The sequence below is a fragment of the Rhagoletis pomonella genome, unplaced genomic scaffold (genome assembly GCF_013731165.1).
Source record: "Rhagoletis pomonella isolate Grant_MI unplaced genomic scaffold, Rhpom_1.0 Rhpom_scaffold_00005, whole genome shotgun sequence".
Taxonomy (NCBI): Eukaryota; Metazoa; Arthropoda; class Insecta; order Diptera; family Tephritidae; genus Rhagoletis; species Rhagoletis pomonella.
Window position 1 is genome coordinate 46,839,445 of NW_023458559.1, and position 14,668 is coordinate 46,854,112.

General features: G+C 39.0%; 3 protein-coding genes and 1 long non-coding RNA gene across 4 annotated transcripts in view; 2 read left to right on the forward strand and 2 right to left on the reverse strand.

Annotated features, from left to right (window-relative positions):
* LOC118739068 (glycerophosphocholine phosphodiesterase GPCPD1-like) overlaps positions 1 to 14,668 on the forward strand; it is a 481,215-nt gene that overhangs the window by 19,072 nt on the left and 447,475 nt on the right. The gene's annotated exons all lie outside the window — the stretch shown is intronic.
* On the reverse strand, positions 4,815 to 6,098 carry LOC118739073. Its single transcript, XM_036470196.1, has 2 exons — positions 4,988 to 6,098; positions 4,815 to 4,903 (listed from the first exon to the last, which is right to left on the reverse strand). The coding sequence occupies exon 1, from the start codon at positions 5,929 to 5,931 to the stop codon at positions 5,146 to 5,148; it is 786 nt and encodes a 261-aa protein (XP_036326089.1). The 5' UTR covers positions 5,932 to 6,098; the 3' UTR covers positions 4,815 to 4,903; positions 4,988 to 5,145.
* LOC118739715 overlaps positions 5,957 to 14,668 on the reverse strand; it is a 24,545-nt gene continuing 15,833 nt past the window's right edge. Inside the window, exons 7-9 of the mRNA XM_036471227.1 lie at positions 13,240 to 13,283; positions 6,096 to 6,697; positions 5,957 to 6,024 (exon numbers count right to left, since the gene is read on the reverse strand). Of these exons, the coding sequence (XP_036327120.1) occupies positions 5,957 to 6,024; positions 6,096 to 6,697; positions 13,240 to 13,283 (714 nt within the window). The remainder of the gene's footprint in view (positions 6,025 to 6,095; positions 6,698 to 13,239; positions 13,284 to 14,668) is intronic.
* LOC118739076 lies at positions 14,002 to 14,645 on the forward strand. Its single transcript, XR_004992974.1, has 2 exons — positions 14,002 to 14,369; positions 14,431 to 14,645. It is a non-coding gene; the product is annotated as an uncharacterized LOC118739076 (long non-coding RNA).

Here is a 14,668-nt window from a genome sequence, read left to right on the forward strand (position 1 = left end):
AATAGTGTGGGTGTCAAAACAAAAGCAGTTTAAAAACGATTTCTTTCAAAAATATTTTTGAATTGAGTTTCCACATTTTCATAAACTTTAAACCATTTAAATCACATATTTTAGTATGGGTACCAAATGGGAAAGGTTTACGACAAATTTATTTCTAAATATTTTTAAAGATTCAATTGCAATAATCTTAAAAGATTAAACGAAAAGTTTTAAGTAAAAGTGGGGTCTATAAAATAAAGTACATTTCATATCCATAATTGACGTTGATCATACCAATACTACAATACCAAACTACGGAAAACATGGCAATACCGCAATGCTTTTCTCCCACACTTCAACTTGTCCCAAACTGCATTTTGCGCCGTTTTCTGCATTTTGTTGCCGATGAATGTACAGGCTGGAAGAAGACTTATCCAATTCGAGGTTTTTAATAATAATAATATCCCAACGGTTTTTACCCTCCATTCCCGCCCATCCGCACGAGGGGCGCAGTCCGCATGACGTACGGAACCAATATTTTAAATTTTTGTGCCGAGTCACGATAGGCAGGAGTTTGTTAAGTGTCGAGATCTAAAACTGTTCAGCTACAGAACTAAATTCATCAGCTGATTTTATGTATTTATGTCAATAATTCACTTATTGAGAGAGGAGAGTATCGCTTTCTTAATGCTGAAAAGCGGATCTGATATATCAAACGTGCTGGAATGAGAGTTAAAATCCTGGCATAAGCAACGGAGTGGGTCGTGCAATTCAAAATTGGTTTTACAAGCTTTCAGAAATATGGGACAAAAGTGTCTTGATACGCGTGACGGAACATTAAAGCTTACATCAGCCAGAAGAGACTGACTTGAAATTGAGCCTGTCAGTAATTTAACCATAAAAATTATACCAAGCATTTCCCTGCGACTGGCAAGTGTAGGAAGGTTAATAAGTTTTAAGCGACTCGTATAAGGTGGAAGACTATATTGAGAATCCCATCGGAAATTTCTTAAAGCAAAAAGTAGGAATTGTTTTTGAATTGATTCTATCTTGTCTGAGTAAATTTGATACCTTGGATTCCAAACCACCGAGCCGTATTCCAGAATCGGCCTAACTATTGTTGTAAACAGGGTTTTAGTGATATACGGGTCACTAAATTCTTTTGACCATCGTTTCACAAATGCAAGTACACCTTTATCCTTGTTGACTGTCACATTAATGTGAAGATTAAAATTAAGCTTAGGATCCACTGTGATACCAAGGTCCACAAAATTGTATACCTGTTCCAGGTTATGGTTACCTATTATATAAGAAACTGGCAGAACAGCTCTTCGCGAGAAGCACATTACTTTACATTTCTTAAGATTTAGAGGCATAAGATTTACTTTACACCAGTAAGCCATGCTGTTTAAGTCTGATTGTAGCAAAGACCTTTCTTCAATTGAAACGTACGATTTATAAAGTTTTACATCATCTGCATACATTATTATTAGTACGTCGGGTATACCCGCGCTGCGACCTAAAAGATCTATTGTGCTAAACCCTGATTGTGGTCACTCCAACCTTAGGCTATTCAAGAAATTAACCACATTGGAGGGTGCCGTGTTCCAAATCTTGGATGGAGAAGACAATCGTTCCCCAAGGTGCATCAGTCTGCTATTCATGATACGCGGGCAGTCACACAGAATGTGCTCCGAGGTTTCCTCCGCCAGCCCACAGAACCTGCAGTCCGTCTCTACAGAAAGCCCCATTTTGTTTAGATGGTACCTTAGCTTGCAGTGTCCTGTCAGGTAGCCTGTAATAGTCCTAAGACCCTCCCGGCTGAGTTCACGGAGTCTTTCTGAGTTCCTCTTGGAAGGAGTTATGAATTTCTTTGATTGTCTCATTCCCTTTGACTTACGCCAGTGGGCAGCAATCTGAGATTCCTCCCAACTCCTAAGTAGTTCTGCAGTGTATCCTATATATGTACCACAGAAAGGCTCGGGACCATGCATTCGCGTTTGGGCCCCACGTTTTGCGAGATAGTCAGCCCTTTCGTTGCCTTCAAACCCTTCATGCCCAGGGACCCACCACAGCGTAACTCTATTATGGGCTCCTAGGCTATTCAGAAGAGTTTTACAACTGTCCACAAGCCTAGATGTCGTTTTAAATGAGTCTAAGGCCCTTAGTGCTGCCTGGCTATCCGACATAATGTTTATTCTGGCCCCGTTTGTCCTTCTCCGAAGACATTCTCGAACACAGACTTCGATTGCGAAGATCTCCGCCTGGAATATGGTTGGGTATGAGCCCATTGGCAGACTTTTCTGGAACCTTGGTCCAAGCACGCCTGCCCCAGTACTCCCGTCTTCCATCTTTGATCCATCGGTATACCATACTTGGGACCCTTTGTCAATCATAGATATTATCGCTTTACAGCAGTCCCTTTCAGGAATTCTGACCTTGTAGGGCTTATCAAAGGATAATTTCGGTAGCATGATATCTGTGAGCTTGATAGCGGGATCATCCAGAAAAGGCTTGAGAACCTCCAAGTGACCCCAAAGATCTCCACTCTTCATGCTGATTACATTGGGCAGCCGTATGGAGCTCCAGCAGGCCTCCTTTTCTATCAGAATAGATAGAGGAGGAATGCCTGTAATTATACCGAGGGCATCCGTTGGACAGGTGCGCATAGCTCCTGTGATGGCCACACAGATCAAGCGGTGTAGCTTGCTCAAGGTGGCACACGCACTTGCTTTCTTTGCTTTTGGCCACCAGGCCAGTGCCGCATATGTGACAACAGGTTTCACGACCGTATTGAAAGACCAATACGTTAGTTTGGGTGATATTCCCCAAGTTTTACCATGGAGTCTCTGGCAGGCATAAAACGCCCTTGTAGCCTTGTTGGTAATGTTAAGGAGATGTGAGTTCCAATTGAGCCTTTTGTCCAGAGTTACCCCTAGATACTTCGCCTCTTCTGAGAACTCAATTTCTGTCCCTGCCAAAGTGGGTTTAGTCAAGTTGACTTTCCTTCTATTGGTAAATGGGACAACGGTGGACTTCTGCGGGTTTATTGACAATCCCTTTGAAGCACACCAGTCTTCCGTTAGACTGAGCGCAGCTTGCAATCTGGAACAAATTGTGTCCTCATGCCAGCCGACAACGTAGATGACTAGGTCATCTGCATATCCATATGCCTTGAATCCATTGCCATTTAGCTTTTCAAGAAGTTCGTCAACAACCAGTGTCCAAAGTAGGGGCGATAAGACTCCCCCTTGAGGACAGCCACGGGTGGCATTTACTGCTTGCCTGTCGTCTCCTAGTTCCGCTATTATGGTTCTGGACCTCAACATGCTTATGATCCAATCCGTTAGAAGGACAGGAATATCCTTTCGTATCATAGCTGTCGATATTGCTTCATAAGACGTATTGTCGAAAGCACCTGATATGTCCAGGAATGCACACAAAGCTATCTGTTTATACCGCAATGCCTTTTCAATGACTTGAGTTAGGCTATGTATTGCAGTAATAGTAGATTTGCCTGCCTGGTATGCGTGCTGACTCTGACACAGAGGCTTATTCCTGAGAAAGTTATCCCTTATGTGAAAGTCAATAAGTTTTTCTAGTGTCTTTACTAGAAAGGAACTGAGGCTAATTGGCCTGTACGCCTTTGGGAGTTGTGCTGAGTTTTTCCCCACTTTGGGTATAAAGACCACTTTGACTTCACTCCATGTTGTTGGTATGTGAGCAAGTAAGAGACTTGCTCTCAGCAATCTGACTAGTGGCCCTGATATTAAGCCCAAGCTCTGCTGCAGCAGGCATGGGAAGATACCATCTGGACCAGGGGATTTATATGCACTAAAGGTTGAAATGGCCCACGATATCTTTTCCACACTGACGATTCTTCCTGCTAGGCCTCTAGTCCTCCTGTTTGCGCACACAGCGTTCGCCGTGTTTGTCGAAGGACATGTGCCTTGTGGAATACATCCCGGGAAGTGGGTTTCCAGCAGAAGCCTGCTGGTTTCTTCCGGGGTGCCAGTGTAGGTACCATCTGGTCTTTTCAAAGTGCATAGGACTTTCGGATGATCTAGTTTAAGGGCCTTCTGAAGGCGATGCACCTCTGGAAGAGAGGAAATACTTCCGCAGTGCTCACGCCACGTAGCCCTTTTAGACCTTCTGAGCTCACAGTTGTAAGCGGTTAGGGCTGACTTGTAGGCGGTCCAGTCACCTGTTGACTTTGCCCTATTGAAAAGTTTTCTGGCTCTTTTCCTTAGTTTTCCGAGAGAATCGCTCCACCAAGGGACATCCCTTTGAGACTTTTTGGTTCTCAGTGGGCAGCTCTCTTCAAAACCTTGTTTAAGAGCATCTTGGAACTTTCTCGCCTCGTCCTCAAGTTCATAGACGGATGAAATTGGTGCGGTAGAACCATTCACTTCCCGCTCTATGTGGAGGCGAAAGAGTTCCCAGTTTGTTTTTCTGGGATTTCTGTAAACATGGTTTGTTACTCTTTGGGCTTCTATATCGAATCGAATATGCCGGTGGGGCGACATAGATACCTCATTTGAGACATGCCAGTTTGAGATAAAGGTCGACAAGCTAGTTGAGGAAATTGTCAAGTCTAGAACCTCCCCTCTTATAGCATTGACAAAGGTCGGCTCATTACCCCGGTTAAGAATAAATAAGTTGTTCTTAGTGATAAATTCAAGAAATGACTCACCTCTAGAATTGGTGTCCGAGCTGCCCCAAACACAGTGATGGGCATTGGCGTCACAGCTCATTATTAGTTTCAGCTTTCTCCTTCTGCAGTACTCCTCTAGGGCTATTACTTCCCTTGTGGGCATCTCACAGCTGCCGCCTGGGAGGTAAGCTGAAGCGAGAACGACCTCTTGTTCTCCCATTTGAGTGGGCACTTTAGTCCATACAGCAGCTAAGTCCTGTTGTGTCAACTCTGAAATGGGAACAAAAGTCATGTTATTACGTAGTAATATGGCCGCTCTGGGCCTGCAGTGTGTGGTATCGTAGATTATCTTACCATCACAGTCGTTTAGGCCTTTAATAGCCCCGGCGAAAACCCACGGTTCTTGGATGAATGCGACATCCAAGAGTTCTGTTTTGAACCTCCTGCATAAGACGTCAGAGGCCGCCTTTGCATGATGGAGGTTCACTTGCAGGCACTTGATGTGCCTAGGCCTATCGCTTGGGGGGTTTGCCATTTTTCGGCCTTGAAGCCCGCTTGGCCATCTTTTTCCCCCTATTGGTGGCCATCAGGGTCTTCTCCTCCATTGAAATCTCCCCTCGACCTTGTCTCCGACTCGCATTTAGCGGAGGACGGAAGGGATTTTGGGCGAAAGGGGCCTTTGATCTCTCTGGGCTGGAAGGTACCCTCTTTTCCGTGCCAGGAGTGTCTTCTGAGCAGCAGGGCCGCTCTATGGACTCCTGGACAGGTGCTTTTTCCTTCTCCGCTGCCCCTGACTGCTCTGAAGGTAACCTTTGCAGTCCCTTGGGTACGTCCTTGGAACCGCAAGGTCCCTCTTTGAAGCACGCACTTTGTGCAGCGGAGGAGGAACTGGCTATAGCAGGCTGCGCACCCTTCGGGTCTGACGACTCAGTCGTCTTCCCTTTTTTATGGATGCGCACCCTGCCATATCCATAATTGACTAAGTATCCCAGCCTGTCGAGTGTCTCCGCTGAGTGCGGGTCAACCGCTAGAGTGAGCTCAGTGGTGGGTCCCTTCTGTACCCTGTTGAGCACCCTCCAGCTACCTACCCGCAGCCCTTCGTTCTGACCCTCGACAAGGCCAAGGATACTGTCCACTGGAGTGGTTGATGGCTCCGGAAAGTACCCAACGTACACACTGGGTTTGGGCACGTCAGTGGCATTCATTGCCACAATTTCCGCGCCCTTCCAAGGCTTCAGGGTTTGGGATACCTTGCGCAGCCATTCCAGCGTTATAGCGTCTCCGCAGCCAATGGACATCCATCCCGGACGGAAGGTGCAACCGCTAAACTTGGGCTTCACAGAGCCCTTTCGCTGCCGCCTCACCTCCTCCAGGATGGCCGTCTGAATGGCCTGTAATTGGTCTAAGGACCAAAGTGCCTTAGGGTACCCTTTGGGGAGTAACCCTAACTTAACCCCATTACCAGTGTCCGCCTGACAAGTCGGCGCCTTTGTGACATCGGCAAAAGTTGCCTTAACACTAGGTACCTTTGGTCCCATATGGGCCCTTTTGTCAGCTGGACCTGGTTTCCGTTTGGGAGAGTTCTCCACCGGGGAAGATGTGAGGTTGACCGATCGGTTCCTCTTAAGCTTTGTGCCAGCCAGCAAAGCCAGTTCGGCTTTTCCTTTTGCCATCGGAATAGTGGCTAGCCGTTTGGCCTCGCTTTCGCTGACACCTCTGGAGAGGTAGAATTTGTAGCGCTTTTTACCTGCTCCAGAGAGTTTTCTTTTAGGAGTACTAGCTTCCTCCTGCTGTGACGATAAGAGCGCCTCCTCCTCGTCTGTGGGTATTTGGATGTCGTTGCCATTTGAACCAGAGTCCATTTTGGCAGTATCGACATCCATGGCCACCGGGTTGCTGAGAAGGCCGTTTGGATCAAAGTCCATTTCGTCCATTACAGCGTCCCGAGAGGGTTGAGCGCCTTGGCCGTTTGGATTTGCACCCAGTTCGTCCGCCGCAATCGCCATTTGTTCAGCAATCTCGTTGGGCATCGCGTGCACCTCTGAGACTGCTGACTGTTGCCCACTGTTAGAGGGCACAGAGCTTTTATTGTTTTTTTTATTAATTTGATTTTCTTCCATAGAATCCCACGAGTAAGGGGGAAGAGAGAGGTCATCCGAGGCAGGGCCCCGGTACCCCGGAAAGACTAAATAAAACCAGACGGCGCCACGTGACTGGAGTACACCGTAAAAAGACACACTAACGTAGTGCCATTCAGTCCGCAGGCACGGTCCGATTAACACCTGGACTTACGGATTTTATCGAGTTGTTCTCTCTAGATCCGCCATATTCAGTAAAAAGCAGGGGCACCTCTCGCAGGGTGTGACTCTTCGCCACGTATGGTCGGTCTTGAGCCATCGACAGCCCCTGATCCAGAGCACTGCATCACGTGTGATAACAGCACCAAGAACCTTGACCCCCATACATTAAAATTTTGGAGAATTTTATATCTGTAGAAATATCGTTTATAAAAAGCAAGAACAGAATCGGGCCTAGGTGGCTACCCTGAGGGACTCCTGCAGTAACATCAATGACGTCAGAGATAGTATTTTTAAATAATACCCTTTGTGATCTATCATAGAGGTATGAAGAGATCCAACGTAGAAAATTAGGTGGAAGACCAAGAAGATCAAGTTTATAGATGAGCAACGAGTGGCACACTTTGTCAAATGCTTTACTGAAATCAGTATATATAACATCAACAGTTTTGCTCTCACTAAATGCTTTTGAGATATAGGATGTTAATTCAAGTAAATTTGTAGAAGTTGATTTGCTCTTGCAAAATCCATGTTGACTGTATGAAATGCTTGAAGTGATAGAATGCGTCAACCGATTTGTTATAATTGCTTCAAATAATTTAGGAATTGCAGAAAGCTTAGCTATGCCCCGGTAGTTCTCCACTGAAGACCTGCTACCGCTTTTATGTAAGGGGGTTATGAACGATTCCTTCCATACAGTTGGAAAAACGCCCTCTTTAAGAGACAAATTAAATAAGGCTGTTAACGGCTCATAGAGATAATCAGCACAATTTCTAAGAAAACAAGTGGGGATCTGGTCAGGACCATAACTAAAAGACTGCTTTAAGGACTTCAGGTAAACTAAAACATCATCGGGAGATATTATAGGGTTATGTATTGAGTTAATTGGACTTAGTTTAAAAGGATAGTCAAAGTATGCTTGGGAGTTAGTGGAATAATTGGATTTAAAAAACTGAGCGAACATGTTAGAAATTGTTTGATTATCACCAGCGACGGTATTTTGATACTTCATGGCGGAAGGAAACCCACGTACATTTCGCTTGGAGTTTACGAAATCATAAAATGATTTGGGGTTATATATTATACGTCGTTTGACTTTACACAAGTAATCTTTATAACACTTTTTGTTTAATTCAAAGAACTTGTGACGCAAAAGTGAGTATTTTACATAGTATGAGTGTAAGCCGGTTTTTTGTGTAATCTAAAATAACGTGACTTTCTGTTTTTCAAGTTTCTCAGTTCTTTAGTGAACCATAACTGTGTTTGTTCTACAGGAACACACATGCGTTTAGGCACATACTTTTCAAATAATCTATGTACAGTAAAATTAAAATGTTCAACGCTTTGCTCAACTTTTTCTTTGTATATAGGCCACGACAATTTAGACAATTCTTTATTCAGTTTTTTAAAGTTGGCTTGCGAAAAATCAAAGCGAGTATTTGGCTCGTATGTTTGGACATCGCAATTTTGACCATCGTTTATAATTTCGTAAGATATCTCAATAGCAGGGTGGTAGACATCTTCGGGCAAAACTAGTGAGTCACATTTATTCACAGCCGACTTAGATGCATCATCAACATAAACAAGATCTAATACTTTGCCAAACTTATTGCGAAGTACATTAACTTGATTCAGGCAGAGTTCAGCCATCTCCTCTAAAAATACGTTGTTGCACGCGCTAGACGAGAAAGGTACAATATCATTGTCAATGATGTTCCATGATACATTTGGTAAATTAAAGTCACCCAACACAATCAATGAATCAGAGGGTTTAATCATTGAATTAATTGATTTCAGTAAAGATACATGTTGTGAATACACTGATAAGTCAGATCGGGGAGGAATATAGCATAGAGCTAAGTAAGTAAACCCCCTTCCAACCTGAACACGAATGCATTTGAATTCTGCAGATTCGATGTGTGGAAGACTAACTTCTTCAGGTGGTATTGAAGAGTCTACGGCAAAGAGTACGCCACCGCCGACTCTGTCCTCCCGATCTTTTCTGTAGATATGATAATTATTTGAAAGAATCTCTGAATTAAAAGTGTGAGGTTTGAGCCAAGTTTCAGTCAAAGAAATTATATTATAATTGCATTCAAGGCCATTAAGATATAAATTCGTTAATTTAGTATTTATGCCTCTTACGTTTTGATAATAAATACTTAAAGCAGATTTAGTAATCAGTTTTTTGGTTCTGTATTCTGACGGGGAATATTTGCTAAATTATTATTTTTGTTGGGCCTATACTCAAATTCACGAACGAAAGCTCCGGAGGGCCAAAAAAAACTACTAAGCAGCATGTCAAAATTTTCTAAATTTACGTCTATTTTAAATGAAGAAATATTTCTTTCATATTTAAAATTAAATTTTCTGATACTTAAGTTGACAGTTTTAACTTTGGACGAGATGTAAAACTTTATATCGTCCTCGGAAGTATCCCTCGAAAATCTAGATACAAATATAGACTTCTTTGGGGGAACCACAACCAGTCTCCTAGTATCAGACTCGATTACCGGCGGACGGGGTTGAGTAACTGAGTTACTAGTTGAGGGTATAGTAAGCGTTGGAAGATTGGATGGCGGTGCCACAATTTCAACGGGGGACGGGGAAGATACTGCAGGGTCGTTATTATTAGAAGCAGACTTTGATATATGTTCTTTTGAGGAAGATAACTCCGTTGTCTGTGGACATGGAGAAGAAAGGTTATTAGAAAATACTAAGACTCGATATCCTGTACTATTTCATTAAGCTTTTTAGAACGTTTTATTCATACCTCAGCATCTTGCATCATGAAATATGATGTCACTTTAAAATAACTTTCAGTTAATCAACCTCGTAGATCTAATACATTATTTGAAAGTTTTAGTTCATTCATAATCACTTTTGTGAAACCCGAGGAGTCAAACCCATAAAGTGGCCCATACAGACGGTCGCTTAGAATAATAAGAATAGAGTATCCAACTATTTTTTCTGGGTTTTTTTATACATTTTGCCTTGATTTCTTGGCATAATTATGACTTCTCGCTCACTAGTAAACAGATGCGTTATTCTTCCCAATTGCAACAGAGGGTACCATATTTTAAGTAATTTTACACTGAAAAATAGTCAAATAACTTAAAAACATCTAACTATGGAGAAGTTTTTATTCCCTTAAAATGTTAGAGCTTCTTAACTTTAGCACTACTATTTTTTTGAACAGCTGGTTTTTGGTGCATATAGACAAATGTATCATAAAATGGCAAAATGAAAAAAATGCATTTGTCAAGGTTTTTGTGGCTTATTAACATTTTATTTTTAATATTTTTATTGAGAAAGAAGTCTGATGAGGAGATGTGGTTATCCCTGAAATAGCTGCTATAACTTCTATCGCTTAGACTTTGTTGCTTTTCAATTTTTCCTAATAAACAATCATGGTACAAAGCTCAATAAAAACATTAAAACTGAAAAAAAATGTTAATTTCTTTTTTATTTTCCTGTAGACAAATGGAATAAAATAAAATGACATAAAAAAGTTAATAAATGTAGTGAAAAAAATAAAAAAATAAAAAAATGTTAAATAAATTAATATGTATAATAGTAAAAGTATGCATCTAGTGCAAACGGTGGGATTTAAAGTCGTGTTCTCTAATTTCCAGACATCTGACGACCGGTACAGTAGGGTAAAAGCAAAGACAGGCGACACTGATAAAAGACGGTAATTGAGAAACTAGGAATGGTAAGGTTACACTGATACAAAAAGTGTAATATTTGAGGGCCGATGTCGCTGCAGCTTGTAAAACTTGTGTTTAGGAAATATTTTTTTTTATTTGTTTTTAACATATTTGTGTTTGCTTTTAATATTTTACTAACCTTCTCTTGTATTTTAATTTTTTTAAATTTTTCAGGATTTTTAAAAAATAGTTTTGCATGAAGGAATTAAAACATGAAATTTAATACAAGAAAAAAAAACATGTAAATAAGAAATTTTAATTAAAAGTAAATTATGGAAAAAATTAGTGAGGAAAGAATAAAATGAATTAATAAAACAAAAATAATTTGTTAAAATAAAAAAAAAATAATTAAATAACATTAAAATAGAAAATTATGCACCTAGGGCAGCCACTGGGATTTGAACTCGTGTCTTCTAGGTCATAGACATTTACCAAACGGCGGGTAAAATCCGAACAAGCGACACTGTTAAAAAGGGTAAATGCGAAATTAGTGAGGAGTTGGCAACCCTGGTCCCACAAGCATGATTTTTAACAGCAGATGTCGCAACTGCCAGCATTACCACATATTTCATTGGCTAAAGTAAACATTTAGCCAAAATACTAAATACGTACAAAATTATGCTTAAAAATAAGTCGAAAAGGCTTTTTTTATTAACAACTCAAGAAACTAAACTAAAAAAGAGCCGCAACAAACTTTCAATTAGACAACTTTTTCTTGGCATACAAAATCACTCATAGCATCAACAGCGCCATCTATTATATAAATCAAACAGCTTTTGTATATTTTAGCAACAAGCAACTCAAGTATGCAATTAATTTGCCGTTACTTCGACTGGAAGGTTGGCATCTTCTGTAATCACGCTTCTGTGAGGTCGGATTGTGGAATGGCCTGAGGCCGGGAGTTCTGTGTGGTGGGCCAGTTCATGTTGACGGAACGTCCGCACTAAGCCTGCCATCAATATGGGTGCCATGGAGGAGTCCAAGGTATTCAGGTTGGCTAAGGAGGGATGTACCGGGCCAGGGGTGAAAACCAGCAGCCAAGAGTTCCCGTGGTAGGCAGTAGTGGGATAGCGTACCGGAGTGAAATGCCACTACCAGCCCGGCCAATATGGTTAGACCGCAATCTTTTGCAGAATTTTTTTATTTTTATTTAAAATAAATTTATTTCTTTTCTGCAATTCTTATTAAATTTTTTAATTTTTTCTTCCTTTTAAATCTATTTTTGCAGCGTTAGCGTGAAAATTTCCTATTAAATTCTCGGGCAAAAAATTTTATTTTAAATTGTTTTTAACTAATTTATTTTTTTTACTTTAGCTTTTTGCACTTTTGGTTTCAATTTAATTTTTTTCTTAAGTTTCCATTTTTTTATTTTGACTTTTTCTTTCGGAATATTTTTATACCTAATTTTTTTTTTATGAAAACCGCATTTTTTCTTAAAATCTTTTATTGTTAAGGCCAGAAAAACAAAAAGTTCATATAAAATGACGCACAAGAAATAGAAAAGAAACTTTCTTCTATCAAAATTTCTTAAAGCAATATGCAGCTCTCAAAAAAAAATTCTCGTTTAAATATTTCTTCAAGAAAGTTTACAGCCCGGCCAATATGGTTAGACCACAATCTTTTGCAGAATTTTTTTATTTTTCTTTAAAATAAATTTATTTCTTTTCTGCAATTCTTATTTGCAGTTATTTTTATTTAAAGTTACTTTTTCTTAAAATTCCTATTTGACTTTAAATTTTTTATTCCTTTTAAATCTATTTTTGCAGCGTTAGCGTGAAAATTTCCTGCTATGAATTTTCCGGGCAACAAATTTGTTTGAAATTGTTTTTGTTTTTTAATTAATTTATTTTGTTACTTTCGTTTTTTGCACATTTTTTATTTCAATTTAATTTTTTTCTTAAATTTCCATTTTTTTATTTTCACTTTTTCTTTCGGAATATTTTTAAACCTAAATTTTTATTATGAAAACCACATCTTTTATTTTTATTTTGTTTACTTTTGCAGCCTTAAGAGCAGAAACGTTCTTCTATCAAAATTTCTTAAAGCAATATGCAGCTCTCAAGAAAAAAATATTCGTATAAATATTTCTTCAAGAAAGTTTACAGCGACAGCGAAGTATTTCTTTCAAGCAACAACAATAATTAAAAATATTTCTTCTGATTTTTCTTGAGAACTGCCCGTTAGCTAGAAAAAATTCCTACTATGAAATTCCCGGCCTAATTCTCATCTAAAATTTCCAATTTTTAATTTTATTGTGCATTTTTATTTTGTTTTGTTTAATTAAAATCTGAGTTTTTCTTCTGCCACGGGTGGAACAAAACAAAAATAACCCGATTTTTGGAGCAGACAGATTTTACGGAAACCCTGCGATTTTATTTAACTTTTCTGTGTGAACTTTATGTCTTATAATAAAACAAAGAACCACAAATACAAACAAAGCAAAAACTACAACAAAAATTATTGCTTTATTTATTAGGATAGTGCCTTTTGTATAGAACAAAACGCCAAACACCGTCTGCCAAAAAAAGTATCACAAATCAACGCGATTTGCTAGCGTCTTGAAATTTTCACTTTCACGTACCTAAATTTAATGGGTTACCTATAATGCATACCTAGAATTTTTCTAAAAATTCTGAATAAAAAGTTTAAAATTTTTTGGTGTAATTGTTAAAATTTGTTGAAGTTTATAATTTTTGTACGAAGTTTTAAATGTGGATTTATGTCGTTCTGGTTATGTAATGTGCTGGACTTTTATAAAAAAATGTTTATGTTTATAACATTAAATAAACAAAAGAAAAACCAAAACTGGGCAAAATGTCACTTAACTTCATCAGCTGACCACTAGGGCATATAGGTAACGGGCGAGTCCGCGCTTCCCCCCCACAATTTCAAAATATGTAGTACTATCTAATATTAAATCTATTTTTAAATAAACTGACAGCTCATTTATTGCAATCGCATAAAAGTTTTCTTAAATACAGCCTTGAATTTATACTGTTTATGTAAATTTCCAATTTTTCATTTTGTTCCTCGATTTTACATTTTTTAATTGGTTTAAATTTATTTACTTTATTCAAATTCTTTTTACTTCATTTTTTTTAATTTCCAGTTTTTCTTAAATTCCCAGTTTCTTAATTTAAACTTTTCCTTAAATTTCGAAATATGCAAAATGTTAAATATGTGAAATGTAAAATTTTTCATAAATTTACAAATTTTTATTTATTTTGGTTTTTGGGTTTTTGTGAAATTTAATTTTACATTTTTTAATTTTATGCTGAAAAATTTCCTAAATCTGCGAGTTTTATGTCAAAATAAAATAAAATTATTTTTTTAAATACCCAATGTATTCATCGACCATGGTGGAATAATACAAGGTGTTGGATATTGACAGCGTTCTCGCTCTAATCCGCCATCTTGGCTCCCTTAGCTATATCGGTGTTTCCCTCTTGAAAAAACTACATTTTATCGCCTTTAAAAAAGTACTAAACTACCTCATTCCCTATTCCAAAACTGATTTGCAATCACTGAACAATTCTTTGACATTTACTCTATTCTTATCGTTGGCAACTGAAAATTAAATTAGAAATTTCAACATTAATTCGGCAAAAAAACATCGGTTTAGAGTAGAGAGATTTGTAGTTATTTTGGTCGGTGCTTCCTTCCGCTGCAATTCCGTCTGTGGTTCACTGCCACTGGCCTTGCTTTTTCAACGATATAACTGTTTTCTTGGTAAGTTTAGATGGAAGATTTAAACAAGAACTACGTATTTAACTATGCATCTATTCCCCAGTGATTTTTGCTGCTGCAATCCCGTCTGTGGTTCACTGCCACTGGCCCTGCTTTTCCAACGATATAACTGTTTTTTTGGTAACTTCTACCGCTAAGACTTTGTTGCTTTTTCCCTTTTCCCTAAAAACATAATAGTGCTACAAAGCTCAATAACAATATGGAAACAAATGTTAATAAGCCACAATAATATTGACAATAAATAAGATTTCACTACGATTGAATTTTCTATTAGTAACAGG